At 52.7% G+C, this 14,905-nt stretch overlaps 1 protein-coding gene across 6 annotated transcripts in view; it reads right to left on the reverse strand.

Moving 5' to 3' along the window:
* Positions 1 to 14,905, reverse strand: part of TBC1D14 (TBC1 domain family member 14) — a 103,966-nt gene that overhangs the window by 88,421 nt on the left and 640 nt on the right. For 5 of the 6 annotated variants that reach the window (XR_007125270.1, XR_007125269.1, XM_047718796.1 and 2 more), the window contains one exon: positions 2,626 to 3,364. Coding sequence is in view for 4 of the 6 variants with exons in the window: in XM_047718796.1 (XP_047574752.1) it covers positions 2,626 to 3,347 (722 nt within the window). In the remaining 2 variants the exon portion in view is untranslated. Of the gene's footprint in view, positions 1 to 2,625; positions 3,365 to 10,213; positions 10,329 to 14,905 lie in introns of those variants that run through there. The other variant, XM_047718797.1, reaches the window with a different exon arrangement.

The raw sequence follows: 14,905 nt of genomic DNA on the forward strand, positions 1-14,905 counted from the left end.
CTCAGTCAGTGGAGCACGCAACTGTTGATCCCAGGGTTGGGAGTCCCAGCCCCATGTTGGGTGTAGAGATTCCTTAAATAAATAAACAGAAGTTTAAAAAAAATTTTTTTTTAATATTTTATCAAAGGGCTAAGGAGACAAGAACCAGAGAATAAAACAAAGAGGAGACATTTCATTTCTGCGGCACAAAGCTACGAAAGATTTTCAAGAAACAGAAGCTTTACCATACTATATAATTTCCCTTACGTGCAGACTCTAAAATACAGAACAACACAAGAACAGACTGCGAAATGAAGAGCAATCTGGTGGGGAGGAGGACGGGCTGAATAGGGGAGGGGGATCTAGAGGTACAAACTTCCAGTTATAAACTAAATAAGACAAAAGAACACAGCGCACAACACAGGGAACACAATGTAGTCGACACCAGGTAACAGCTTTGAATGGTGACAGACAGTACTGAGATCCAGCTCGACGATCACTTAGGAACACGCGTGAAAGTCCAGTCATGCTGTCTTACACCTGAAACCAGCATAACAGCATAGTCCACTACGCGTCAATTAAAAAAGAACAGTAGCCTCAGCAACAATCCAAGTAACTGGCAGTGTTTCCTTCCAAAGGGAGAGAAGGCTCCATCCCGGTGAGACAAGGCAGCGGCCAGAGCCAGGCGCAGCCGTGACGGTCACACACGTGGACCCACTTCATTCCCGTGACCGCCACATGAAGTAGGTCTCAGAAGCGGACCTTGTGCTCAACAACGTAATGGGCACCTTGGGCAGGGCACTTACTCAATGCTGAGAGGTGAGAGAGCCAACTCAGACAGGTGAAGTGACCTATTCAAGGTCACACAGCAAGGACACAGGTGCAGGTGTGTTCAGTCCAAAGCTCAGCTCTTTCCTCTAGGCTGCTCCCCAGCCACCCCCACTCTGAACCACGTTTCCAAATTTGCCAAGAACCCCCACATGGTCTCCCCAGCCCTTCCCCTGAGATTCGGATTCTGGAGTTCTGGGATGGATCCTGAGGACCCCACGTGTCCCAGGAACCCAGGTGGGATCTACAGACCTAGAATGCTGAAAACACTGACCTGAGTAAAGAGAACAGCTCGGCCATGCTAGTCAGAGCCACAACCACAGATTCTGGGGCGATGGCCACAGAAGGGATGGTGACTGTTGCCCCCAGAGCTCCTGGGCGCCTCCCACTGAAGGCGGTCCTGGGTTACAGAGCTCCAGGACCACAGAGGCCTCACACCTGACTGTCAGCACATTGAAGAGAAGAGATCCCCCATGAACCACAGCCTGCACTGGACATCTTTTCACTCAAAACTGGTCTCAGGCTCACTCAGGACGATGCCCACATTCAGACGGTGAAGCAGCTGGGGCTGCGGTGAGTTATGCTTCAAGCCCACAGCCACAGATGTCTCCAGTGGATGCCCACCAGCACAGCACACCACTTCTAATGGACAACCAGGTGCATCTGGCTGGCTCAGTCAGTCAAGCATCTGACTCTTGATTTCAGCTCAGGGTTGTAGGATCAAGCCCCAGGTCGGGCTCCACACTCAACAGGGAGTCTGCTGGAGATTCTCCTCGTCCCTTTGCCCCTTTCCTCACTTGAGCTCTCTCTCTCCCAAATAGATAAATAAATCTTTAAAAAGGAAAAAGGGGACACCCAGTACCACAAAGTGTCCTCCCTGGGCTTTGCTACAGTACACACATGCGGGGGGCAGTTGCGCTGATCACAGCAATGGGTCCCCCAACAGGCAGTTAGGGACAGGTCACCACTTCCCTGCACAGTGACTCACACGCCCCCCCCCACCATGCCCTTCCCCACAGCATGGCACAGCCCAGAGGTCCCCGGCTACTTATACGACTGATGTGTCCCCTGCCCATGCACCCGACCCAAAGTCAGTTCCTGTAACACTTCGATGCACACACCCCTCCCACAGTCCCTTACTAAGAGCTGGGGACACACACACTTGTTGAATGAAAGCATAAGAGGACAGGTAAGAAGCAGGCCCCGTGGGAGCTGTGCACCCCGGGGCTAAAGGTGAGACACAGGGGCCCCACAGGCCCTGGTTTGGCAACCGAGTGGCCTGGTGCCAGCCCGGGGGGAAAGCAGAAGCCGCAGGGCAGGGCCAGCGTGAGAACACGGGCCCGGCACTCAGCCCTGTGGGGGCACGTGGCCAGGGCTGCCTGGCAACACCAGAACTATGTTAGGCCGGCAGGGTCCAAGGGGGATGTTGGTTCCTAACCCGGAGCTTAACCCTGAGCGTAAAGGGCCCTTCAGAGGACAAGGCTGACAGAGTAAGGCTGCCAATCTGTTAGCACTGGCCACTTATGGGTCGCCCTATGCCACAGCCACTCAGAAGCCGGGAAATGACAACAAAGTGTGCGAGGGAGCCAGGGAAGGACACAGAGGTGACGGCAAGCGGTGAGGGCTCAGACAGTAGGGTCACCTCCAAACCAATCCTACCCACCACTGCACCTGGTTCCAGGCTCTGGGCAGAAATCACAGTCGCCTGTAGGACTTGGGGCGTGCTTGGCAAGGCAGGAAGCACACAGCACATTTCAGACAAGAACAGAGCAGCCGGTTCAGCGAACCTAACTCTCGTGGAGACAAAGATGGTGTTACCTGGTAAAGAAGCTGCTAAGTGGTCCCAAAATTTTCAGTTTACTCCCATCCTCGGTTCCATCCGCACAGTCCTGCTGGCGCAGCTCACGGGTTTCCTTGACAGAGCTCAAGGTGACATCCGTGAACTGCGGGTCATCGTCGCTCTCCAGGGTCACGATGGCACTGGAGCTGCTCGTGACCACGAGGTCCAAAATGTCCTCATTGCTGACGGACAGCGTGGTTGATAGCTCCGTGCCAAGACTGGACACGCTGCACACGGACACATCATCACTGCGGCTCAGGGCTTTGGAGGCGGGGCTATAGAGCTTCACTGAGTCATAGCCCGTCCTGGGGAATGTGGACGACTTCCGCACGCTCTGCTCCCACTCGGCACCGCCAGTAGCCGGAGGCGTGTAGGATGGCAGTGGGCAAGCACTCTGGCAAGCTCGCTCAGGGACGATCTCCGGCTCCGACGGCTTCCTCTTCACGTGGACCGTGCTGCAGGGGACGGGTTCCGGGTTACTGATCTCGAGGGTGGGAATGCCGGAGTCCACAGACTTGAGGCTGTGCTGATCGTCTACAGGACCAAGCTTCAGCCTGGGCCCATACTCTGGCAACGAGAGGGATCGGGGGGCCTTGAGAGTCAAGTGCTGCAGGTTCTGAATGTGGTTTCCCGGCCGACCACCCAGAACACCCATCAAGGCTATGCCATTTGTAGAGGTGGACAGGTTTCCATCAGTCATCTTGGTCTGAGGAGGAACTAGAAAAAAACACAAAGATGGAAATTAAGACAGTAGCTATAAAAGCCTAAGACACACTCCTCTGCCATAGAGCTCGAATGTTCTGATGCCCTTTTTAGGGACAAATCCTTGAAAAAAGTCCTACATAGCCAAGTTTTAATGCAGAACCAGAAGCTACAGTTCTAGCATGTATCACCACGATATGAAATATAATCTTCTAAAAAATAAAAAACAATGGGACAATAACCCAACAAAGGCTACAGGTAGGGTAAAACAGTACTTCAACAATCACCTTGCTCTTCATCACCAGCACCCCACCAGTCACGTGTCTGACTCCCTATGAGGACAGGCCCAGGCAGAGAAAGGGTTATTTGCTTTTCATAGTTTTTGAAAAATGATAAACATTTTTATGTTTATCAGTGGCTCAGTGGGTGGAGCGGCCCCTCTTGATCTGAGCTCGGGTCTTGAGCTCACGGTGGTGAGTTTGAGTCCCACACTGGGCTCCACACTGGGCGTGGAGCCTACTTAAAAAATAAAAAAAAAATAACAGAACACCTGGGGCGCCTGGGTGGCTTAGTGTGCCTTCAACTCAGGTCATGGTCTCCGAGTCCTGGGATCGAGCCCCGAATTGGGCTCTCTGCTCAGGGGGGGAGCCTGCTTCCCCATCTCTCTCTGCCTGCCTCTCTGCCTACTTGTGATCTCTCTCTCTCTGTCAAATAAATAAATAAAATCTTAAAAATAAATAAATAAATAAATAATAGAACACCTCTGTCCAAAGTACGTGAATTCATAACCCACATGTAAGTCAAGTGCTACCTGTTCCAAGACAGCATTAAAACCCAGGTTTCCTCATCAAGATAGGAAGCAAGATACACTGTGTATGCCACATGCCGTGAGATGGCCCCAACCACATCCAAGTCAGCCATGGCCCTCCACATATCCACAAGGCCGGGCATATTACCCCCATTACCGTGGAGGAAACCAAGGAAACCTCAGTGAGGTCAAGAAATAGCTCCAAGATCATAGCGTTATTTAGCAGCACAGCCAGGATGTATGGGACTGATCCCAAAAACAGGCCATCCCCAGTGGATGAATAGCTTAGTGTGGAGTCATAAAAACCCAGGTAGAAGGCTGCCTCAGGAAGGCAGATAATAAAGGAAAAATAATGGGTCACCTGGGTGGCTCAGTCAGTTAAGCATCTGCCTTGGGCTCAGGTCATGAACCCGGGGTCCTGGGATCCAGCCCTGCGTCAGGCTCCCTGCTCAATAGGGAGTCTGCTTCTCCCTCTGCCTGCTGCTCCCTACTCTCTCCAAATAAGTAAATAAATAAATAAAATTTAAAAAGGAAAAATAAAGACCATAAACCTACAATAAAGACTTGAGTGACAAGAGTCAAAGCTGTCAGTAACACACACACACACACACACCTGCCTACGGTTCTCTGGCCTAAGACACGGGTGGACTTGATGGCGCAGGAGGCACACAGCCTGGGACAGCACAGCCCCCATTAGACAGAGAACCCTGGAGTAGGTTAAACCACCTTCCACTGTCCTTCAAAACATCAAAACTAGAGAAATCTGGTGGGGTTATTGAAATCTGCTCCACGGGGACGCCTGGGTGGCTCAGTCTGATAGGGAGCAGCCCTGAGCCGAAGCTCAGGTCATGATCTCAGGTCCTGGAATTGAGTCCTGCATCGGGCTCTCTGCTCAGCGGGGAGCCTGCTTCTCCCTCTGCCTGCCGCTCCCCTGCTTGTGCTCTCTCGATGACAAATAAATAAATAATCTTAAAAAAGAAAAAAGAAATCTGATCCACAGTGTAGAACAACATAAAGAATGGTACTTTGGGTTGTTTTTTGGTTTTTTGGTTTTTTGTTTTTAAGTAAGCTCCACACCCAGCATGGACACTAGTGCAGGGCTTGATCTCAAGACCCTGAGATCATGACCGAGCTGAAGGCAGACAATCGACTAAGCCACCAGTCGCCCCACTTTCTTGGGTTTTAATGGGACTTTTCCTGGGCTCTAATCCCCACTGTACTGACTGCCCAGGGAGAATTAAGTCCACTACCATGAGAAAAGCATCTAAAGGCAGAGGGCCCAGCCAGCGCTCTGCTGGTGGCCGCCATCATCAAAGAGTCAGTGGGGGAAGGTTCTGAAGCACAGTGGGAACAATGATAGCCACTCCTTTTTGGGTGTCACTGAGCCTTCCCGCTCCCCTTCAGGAAGCCTGTCAACACAGCAAAAGCAAATTCATTAGAAGAACCAGGGAGGGGGTCATTTCCCTCCCTCCCAGAATTCGAAGCAACCAGCCTGACAGTGCAGCACTGAAGAAAAAATAAAAATAAGAAGGAATGTGGGGCGCCTGGGTGGCTCAGTCTGTTAAGCGTCTTCCTTCGGCTCAGGTCATCATCTCAGGATCCTGGGATCAAGCCCCACATCAGGCTCCCTGCTCAGCAGGGAGTCTGAGTCTCCCTCTCCCTCTGCCCCTCCCCCTGGTTCATTCTCTCTCTCTGTCTCTCAAATAAATAAAATCTTTAAAATAAAAAATAAAAAAAATATATGAAGGAATGAATCAAAATGCAGAATTCAGAAACAGACAGAACTAAATATAAAATCTTGAAATATGACCCGGTGAGTGAGGAAGGGTTATTAAACCACGATGTTGCACTGATCAATTATCGATTTTTTTCTTACAAGGTAGAACCACACTGCACTACACCAAAACAAAAACACAAAATTAGGATTAAATACAGAAACAAAATTATAAATGTATTCCATCAAGTGCTTCTCTAACCTAGTGAGCAAAACCTCAGTTCATCCTCTGGAAGACTCTGGGCACCACCTCAGCACACATGAACACATTTTCAGGCCACAGTTCCCACCGCCCTCGATTTCCTGGGCTGCAGCCACCACCCCGAGTCCCCAGGCCTGGGCTCCTCCAGCCAAAGCCGCTGCCAATATTGGGGCCCCTGCCCTAGGAAATCCCTGAACCCAGCCATGCAGTGGAACAACAGGAGTCCCAACAGGGAGACACAGGGAGATTCAAATGCACATACACTTGAGACTTCGACTTTTTTTTTAAGGTTTTATTTATTTATTTGACAGACAGAGATCACAAGCAGGCAGAGGCAGACAGAGAGAGAGAGGGGAAAGCAGGCTCCCCGCTGAGCAGAGAGCCCAATCTGGGGATCCATCCCAGGACCCTGAGATCATGACCTGAGCCAAAGGCAGAAGCTTAAACCACTGAGCCACCCAGGCGCCCCAAGACTTCGACATTTTTTTAATTAAGAGGAAAATACAGCAAGAAACATTTCTAGCACACAGTGAAGAGCTAATCTCTTGCAATGTTGAAAGTTATTAGAATCATCAAAAAGCCATCAATAGTCTGACAGGTCAAACTGGCAAAAAGCCAGAAACGCCGGAGGAAACCCTCACCACACATGGCGATGGAACCTGGGTGCCTGGACTGGCTGACATTCTGGCTCCGCTGATTACCACAGGGAGAAAGTGTAACCTTCCTGGGCCTCAGCTTCCCCCCCGGCTGGCAGGAAAGTGGGCGATACAGGGATATAGACAACGAGAGGGCTCGGTGGGGGCACGTGCTCTACCCTGTCCAACCACAGTCTAGGCCCAGGAGACAGGAATTCCCTCCCCCGCCGTCGTGTGAGGAGCTGCAGGACCTGCACAGGTGCCCGCAGACAGCAATTCTGAGACGAGAAGTCACGGGACACAAAAAGTGTGCTGAGTGGATGCAGGGACCCCTTCCCAGAACCGCCACCCCAAGAGCACGAGGGCGCCGAACCTGGGGTGACAGAGTCCAAAGCCGCCTGGCCGTGGCCTCCTCTGCACCCCTCTCTCCTCTCTGCTGGGGCCCTGGCCTGCAGAACAAGGGCCTCTTCCAGGGAGAAGATGAATGACCTTTGGCGCCTCCCTCGGTCCAAGTCCAGGTGAAGTTCCTTAAACCCCACAAACAAGGCTGGCGGCCTGCAGGGACATAAGCTTAAAGCAAACATGTCCTGCTGCTTGCAGCAGACTCACAAACCAAACCCCACAAGGGCCCAGGCCGCCTGTCCTCAAACCCCTCTGCCTGGGGCCACCAGTCCTAGGAAACCAGAAGCCCCTGGCCAGAGCACCTGCCTTCCGAGCGTGCCCCAAAGGGGGGCTGCATGCACAAAGCACTCGCTTCTCGGAGAGGCTGCAGGGTGGCTGTTGGATGCCTGCCAAGAGGCCAGCTGCAGATGGCCTGCCTCCAAGTCACACATTTTCTAAAGACAGGATCAGCCTAAATTCCCTGAGCTGGCACAGAGCCCTCCCACCCTGGCCTTGACAGCCTCAGCAGCCTCATGTGGTCACCCTTGCCTCTCTCAAAACCCCACGGCCGGGGCCACCAGCGTCCCTGGGGATGTGGCAGCAGGTGCCACAAGAAGACACAGCACATTCCCAAGGCCACCTCCCCTGAGAAGCTTTCCCCTGCTCCCCCAGGAGGCTGCAGGTCCTCCCTTCTCTGAGGCTCCTTTTGGCCACACCTGAGACAACGGTCTATCCCGCTGCTCCCCTGGCACTCTGCTGCTCCCCGTCCACTGCTCCCCTTGGCCCTCCGCTGCTCCCCTGGCCCTCTGAGGGTTTCTAAGCCCAGGCAGGCATGGGGCTAACAGGTTCCAGATACCACTGTCTGGCCAAATGCCTTGCATGGATTAAGGATTCAAAAATCTACTTGCTGGGGCGCCTGGGTGGCTCAGTGGGTTAAGCCGCTGCCTTCGGCTCGGGTCATGATCTCGGGGTCCTGGGATCGAGCCCCACATCGGGCTCTTTGCTCAGCAGGGAGCCTGCTTCTCTCTCTCTCTCTCTGCCTGCCTCTCTGCTTATCTGTGATCTTTCTCTGTCAAATAAATAAATTAAAAATAAAAAAAAATTAAAAAAAAAATCTACTTGCTGAGTTAATTATTACTAACAACTAGGTTCTAAGAGGGCAGGTTTCGGGGACAGTCTGTCCAAGAAACATCTATGGCGAATGGGTTCTGCTTCAAGAACAAGGTGAGCCCTGGACCCAAGGAGATGAGAAAGAAGTGCACCCCCCAATCAAGTTCCCGGCAGCAAGCCGGGCATGACCATCCCATGCCCCGCTGGCTGCCCACCACTCTGGGAGGAACGGTCAAAGTGAGAGAATTCCTCCCTCTACACCGGCTTCCCGAAGCCTGGGACAATCCCCTCCAGCAGTGGCCACGGCAGACCCCGCAGGCCCTCCATCTCCTCCAGACCCAGGTGGCCAGCCATGGGATACAAGTTTAAGGATGACTAGCTGTCACCTCCCAGACAAAGGAAAAACCCATAAGACGTCAAGTACAGATCAGAGGAAGGCTTTCTCCCTCCAGGCAGCAAGAAGAATCTGCATCCTATTTACCGCCCCAAGAGACAGCGCACCTCTCACCCCGCCCGCCAGACCTGCACCTCTCACCCCGCCCCGGCTAGGCCTTCCAGACAAGTCCGAAAGCCCATGGCAGCTCTGCCAGTGACTCTGAATGAGACTTTGGAAAACAAGTCCGTCCTGAACAACAGTTTAATTTGCTTCTCTTTAAAAAGCAGTGACAGGGGCGCCTGGGTGGCTCAGTGGGTTAAGCCGCTGCCTTCGGCTCAGGTCATGATCCCAGGTCCTGGGATCGAGCCCCACATCGGGCTTTCTGCTCAGCAGGGAGCCTGCTTCCTCCTCTCTCTCTGCCTGCCTCTCTGCTTACTTGTGATTTCTCTCTGTCAAATAAATAAATAAAATCTTTAAAAAAAAAATAAATAAAAAGCAGTGACAAGGTCTTGACCATGCCTTCATAAATAAACGGTTTATGAGGCCAAACCCAAATGACTGAGTTATGTCCCCAGCCGGCACACCTTTACTTTCGGGCAGCTTCGGGGAGAAAGGGTGCTGCCCATCCATGCAGACATCCTCTGGTGCTCACCTGCCTGCAGCTGCTTCCTGCCTATGGCACTCCCCGGCGCCCACCCCATCCGGGGTCCTCAGTGGCTGCTGCTGGGGGCCGCTTCCTCACACCCCCACCAGCACCATTGACACCGTGCCTCTCCCCGAGCCTCCACAGAGGACGCGCCTGCCTTTGCTGCCAAGCATCCCATCAGCCCGGCTCTGCCACTGATTTCCGTATCCCCTTACTCTTTTTTTTTTTTTTTAACAGATTTATTTTAGAGAGAGAGAGAGAGATAGTGAGAGAGCGTACACGCTAACGCATGGAGAGAGAATCTCCAGCAGATTCCACACTGAGTGCAAAGCCCACCACGAGGCTCGATCCCAAGACCCTGAGATCATGGCCTGAGCTGAAACCAAGAGTCGAATGCTTCAACAACTGAGCCACCAGGCGCCCCTCCGTACCCTTAATCTTAAGAGAAGACAGACATTGCTCCTTTCTGTCAGCCACGGCCTCAGAAGCCACCTGTCACAGAGCCAAAGCTTCAAGAGGATAGGACCAGGTCTGCAACACCAAAGACCCCAGAACATCACCATAAAGCTACAATTTAATGAGTACCAGGCCCTGTGCTAAGCTCCTAAAATGGTCTCTGCTTTACAGCTCTCAACAATTCTACATGCTAGGTATTGTCCCCACTGTTACAGAGGAGGACACTGATGTCCATGGCTTACCCAAGGGCTCTGCTTTTATGTGGCAGCAACGGGGGCCTGAACCCAAGTTCGTGACTCCAAGGCCCCTCAGACAACTGGGCTATTCACGCAGCCCTAACAGACATCGAGAACCTCCCTAAATCCTCATTCTTCCTGTGAAAAAGCAGACTGTCTTCTGCCATTTCCCAGATAGGAACAAAGCCGACTTGAGCCTGGTACAGTGACCTGCCCATGATGGTACAGGTGAGGCCCTACCTGTTCTCTCTCCAACACCCACGTCATTCCTCACGAGGCTCCTCGGGGTCCTTCATGCCTCCTGGGGAGAATTCTGATGAGACCACCAGCCTCCTGGCAGGCCTTCATCTTGACCCTGGAGGACAGGACCAGTCAGGAGAAACCGGCTAGTTAAGCCTCTGAAGTAAGGTCCTACCACCCAGGAAAGCCCCCTGATCTCCGGGGCATCACCCACACGAATCAGCTGGCTTTTAGAGGGCTCCAGGACCACCAACCATGCTGAGTCACTTTCTCTAAGGTCGTGGCCGAGACAAAAAGGACCCGGGAGAGAAAGGCACAGGCCGTTCTGGAACTAGGGTGCTTTGGCGTCAACAATTAACATGAGCAGCTGCCTCTGCTCCCCGGGTCTGCCTTGTACGTCAGGCACAGTGTTCAAAGTTCACACCCGCCATCTCTGTAACCTTCATGACAACCCCAGGAGTTCCTGGCACCATCATTACCACCTCGAGGATAAGGAGGCAAGACGCAAGGGGCTTGTGTAATGACGCGCCCTGTGCATGGTCCAACCTGGGGAGGGCTCCTGTGGGCTCGCTCTTCCCACTGCACCAGGGCCAAGAATAATGGCTCAATTTGCATTATGCACAATGGAAACGTCAACCATAAAAGTAATTTGATTTTTAAATGGGTTCTTCTTCAGGATAAAAACAATCCCAAAAAAGGATTTCCTAGAAGTTCAATATACTCCTCTGGGAGGTGAACAGCAACTTTCAGGTGCCTAGAACGTAACAGAATGTTGTTTAAGTAAGTTTTGGCCCATCAGCAAGCCAGGCAGAAACTGGGGGTAAGCTGTTGAGGGTCCCCAAAGGCTCTTCCACAACCCAAAGGAGAAGACATGTAACTTTCACTGCCCCAAAGTGGTTATGTTTTAAAAAAAAAAAAAAAGACACAGGTGGGAAATTTTAAATTAAGGACTTTCACTGCACGGGCTGGGGAGGGGGGCCTTTGTCCCCCAACTACCCCCAAATGTTTCAGCTACATACAGTGACTTAGCAAAGTGACTCAGCATAAGTATCTCAAGGTGACTGACAGGTAACTGACAGAAGAGGAAGGTATTCAGACCACTTAGCAAAACCAGCACAACTTACAGTCTTAATTATTAAGAAGAGAAAACCATTTATTAAACACTTGCCAGGCAGCAAATCTGCTTCATGTAATCACACACTCCACTCATCACAAGGCTGCCAAGCTCGGTGGAGAAACTGAGGCTGAGTAATCACCTAAGGTCACACGGCGACAGAAACTGGATTCACACCAGGTCTGACATCAAAGCACAAACCAGCTTGCTGAAGCTTTGCAATGCTCGATAAACTAAATGCTTAACAATTTTTACACGCCTCTGTATGTTAGAATTCAGGGAAAGGGTCTTTAAAAACAAAATACACAAGGAGGAAAAATAATGCAGGCTCTGGAGGCAGGCTGCCCGGGGTTCAAAGCCTAGCTCCTCCACTTACAAGCTCTGTGACCTTGGACTCGGTTAACACCCCGTGCCCAAATTTCCATGTAGTAAAATAGGAACAATAATAGCTCCTATCTCCTTAGGCAAATAAAGCATTTTGGGTTTTTTTTTTTTTTTAAGATTTTATTTATTTATTTGACAGAGAAAGACACAGCGAGAGAAGGAACACAAGCAGGGGGAGTATGAGAGGGAGAAACAGGCTTCCCGCTGAGCAGGGAGCCTGAGTCAGGGCTAGATCCCAGGACCCCAGGGCCATGACCTGAGCCTAAGACGCCCAGCAACTGAGCCAGCCAGGCGCCCCCAAATATAAAACGTTTAGATCATGCCTGGCACGAGTTAAACCTCAGATGCTGGTGTTACTTCTTCCTGGGCAGATATGGCCAGCAGGCTCTGGCCCACCATTTTAGCAACTCATTTGCATAAACAAAGCCCAGACTCAGCCACTTTGTGCAGGCAAACCTCACCCTCTGGTTTCTTCCTGTCACTGACATCTCTCCTCACACCTGCTCTGTGGCACTAAGCTCCGGGCCTCAACTGCCCATCTGTCAAATGAGGTGATAAGCCCAGCTGATCTACCTGAGGTCCTTCCAGCTGGGCAACCTAGAATTCTTAACAATTCAGGCCCTAGAAATTTCATAACCGTCCTAAAACAAACATTAACAGATGACACCCACTCATTTTCCTAAAACCTTCTCTTCCATATTATGTATAAATGCCTATTTTCATAGCAAATCTTCTCCAAGGTCCCCGAGCTCCACAAGCACTCACTTTAGGCTGGGCAGGCATCCCCTGTGTTAAGGCTGGGGACATGACGGTCAGAAGCCCTGACCAACAGGGGAGACAGATTCCAAACTAAGCTGCTCTGATAAGCAGGTCCTCAGGGTTAGAGAGGACTTCATCAGAGCACAGATGAGAGGAAGGCAGGCCTGAAAGACAGAACTTGGCCCACTGGACAGAGGGGAATAGGACAGTGGGCCAGAGGAGTGACAGAGGAATGGAGAGGAACGGCGGGATCAACAGAGGCCAGGCAAGGCAGCAGTGAAGCTGAATGTGAGGGTGGGCTGGAGGCACACTGTGAAAACAGTTTCACCAGGACGAAGCAAGCCCAGCTCAGCACACAACAAAGTGCTAAGCAGGAACTGGGACAGGAACTGGGACCAGGCTGAACACCAAGTGTTCACCAGGTGAACCTGGCCGAGCTACCCAGGGCCATCTGAATCCCACCCATGCCTCTCACCCCACTGGGGGACCGTGGATCAGTTACATTACCTCCTTTAATGTTTCCCAAAGAAAATACTCACTCAATAACCATGTTCTCATTAGGGCTGGGGATCAGGTGGAGCCCACAATCTACAGGGATCAAATATATACAACTAAGGGATGCCTGGGTGGCTCAGTTGGTTAAGCGGCTGCCTTCGGCTCAGGTCATGATCCCAGCGTCCTGGGATCGAGTCCCACATTGGGCTCCTTGCTTGGCGGGGAGCCTGCTTCTCCCTCTGCCTCTGCCTGCCATTCTGTCTGCCTGTGCTCGCTCGCTCTCCCTCTCTCTCTCTGACAAATAAATAAAATCTTAAAAAATATATATATATACAACTAAGACAGCCTTCAGGCCGTGGAGGGTGGAGGGGGAAAGGGCAACCCGGGCTGGACAGGGAGTTAAGAAGGAGTCAGGAAGAAGTCATTGCCACACTTGAGGCAGGGGTGGTACTGGCCAGAGAAACTGGGCCAGAGGCAGTGTTCCAAGACCGCTGTAAGACCAGTCGGGTCCAGGCAAAGCACCTAACAGTGTGCAGATGTAACCCAGCTGTAAAAGAGGGGAAGAGGTGGTTCAGCTGGTTGAGCACCTGCCTCTTAGCTTCGGCTCAGGACATGATCTCAGGGTCTTGGGATCGAGCCCCACCTGGCTCCACACTCCGTGGGGTCTGCTTGAAATTCTCTCTCTCCCTCTGCCCGGTGGTGCCCGTGAGCCTGCGTGTGTTCTGTCACGTGCTCTCCACCCCCGCCATAAATAAATAAATAAAATCTTAAAAAAATAAAAAATAAAGGAAGTCAAGACAACAAGGAGGTACAAACATCTGCTGATAGGGTCCCAAAGACACCACCGTCCTCAACCAGCCTCAGGAAATAAAATAAGTGAATGCTCAAGACCCTCCTGCACACTGAACTTTCCAAAGCAAAGCTTTCAATACTCTCCTGGGAAAAACGGTGCTGTGCAATTTCAAAACAAACAAACAAACAAACAAAAAACAAGGGGGATGGGGGGCTAGACTGGGAGGGCTCCCTCCACTAAATGCCCACTGCCCGAGCCAGGAGCCTGGAGTCTGTGTGGCCAGTCCTGTCCCTTCCTGAGGCTTCCACAACATGGCCTCAATCTTCCTCCTGGCAGCTCTGTGCCCAGGGAGGCTGCCTGTGCGCCAACACCCCAGCTCTGGCCCCTCTGTCAGCCCGGTGGATAGGATCCCCAAGCCCACTCTCTCTGGTCTCTCCTGCACAGAGGAATTCTGTGGCCCAGGAAAGGGCGGCGGGGGGGGGGGGGGGGGGGGGGGGTCCCTGAGGTTACCGGAGCCCCTGGCTCCGGGACAGGAGGTCTGAGAATGTGGGTTCTGCGGTCTGGTGACAGCGGTTCCAAAAAGAAAAGGGGTCGGGAACTCCAAGGTAGAGTCCCGGGAGTCGGAGACCCCAGATGCCAGTGGCCCCTAAGTGGAGGCCACTTTCAATGATTCCTGGGGTGGTAGGGGCCAGGGGTCGCCCTCCCCCCAGGTGGACAAGAACCTGTGGGGGAGGGGGCCGAGATGGAGGTGATCCCAAGGTGGAGAGGGTTCCGGTGGTCGGGGCCCCAAAGTGGAGGGGGCTGGCGGGGGTTATATGGTCCTGGGGGTCGGGGGTCAGAGACCCCGGAGGTGGCGGGGACCCCGCGGGGCGGCTGCGCGCGCCGAGCTAGCTCCTCTCGGGCTGAGAAGCCCGGCGCTTCAGGAACAAAACTTTTCGTCAAGTTCCGGAAAAGAAGCGTGTCAGCGCGCGCGTCTCCAAGAGGCGGAGGAATCGAGAGCCCCCGGCCCCGCGAGGTCACCCGGGCCCCACGCGCTCCCCGGGTGCGGGGGGACAGAGCGGCCGCGAGGGCCCGTGGGGACACAAGCCAGTCCCTAACCCGCGCGCCCCGGCCCGGCCCGCCTTCCGCGCCCGCCGACGCAGCAGCA

The sequence above is a fragment of the Lutra lutra genome, chromosome 2, assembly GCF_902655055.1.
Source record: "Lutra lutra chromosome 2, mLutLut1.2, whole genome shotgun sequence".
Classification (NCBI taxonomy): Eukaryota; Metazoa; Chordata; class Mammalia; order Carnivora; family Mustelidae; genus Lutra; species Lutra lutra.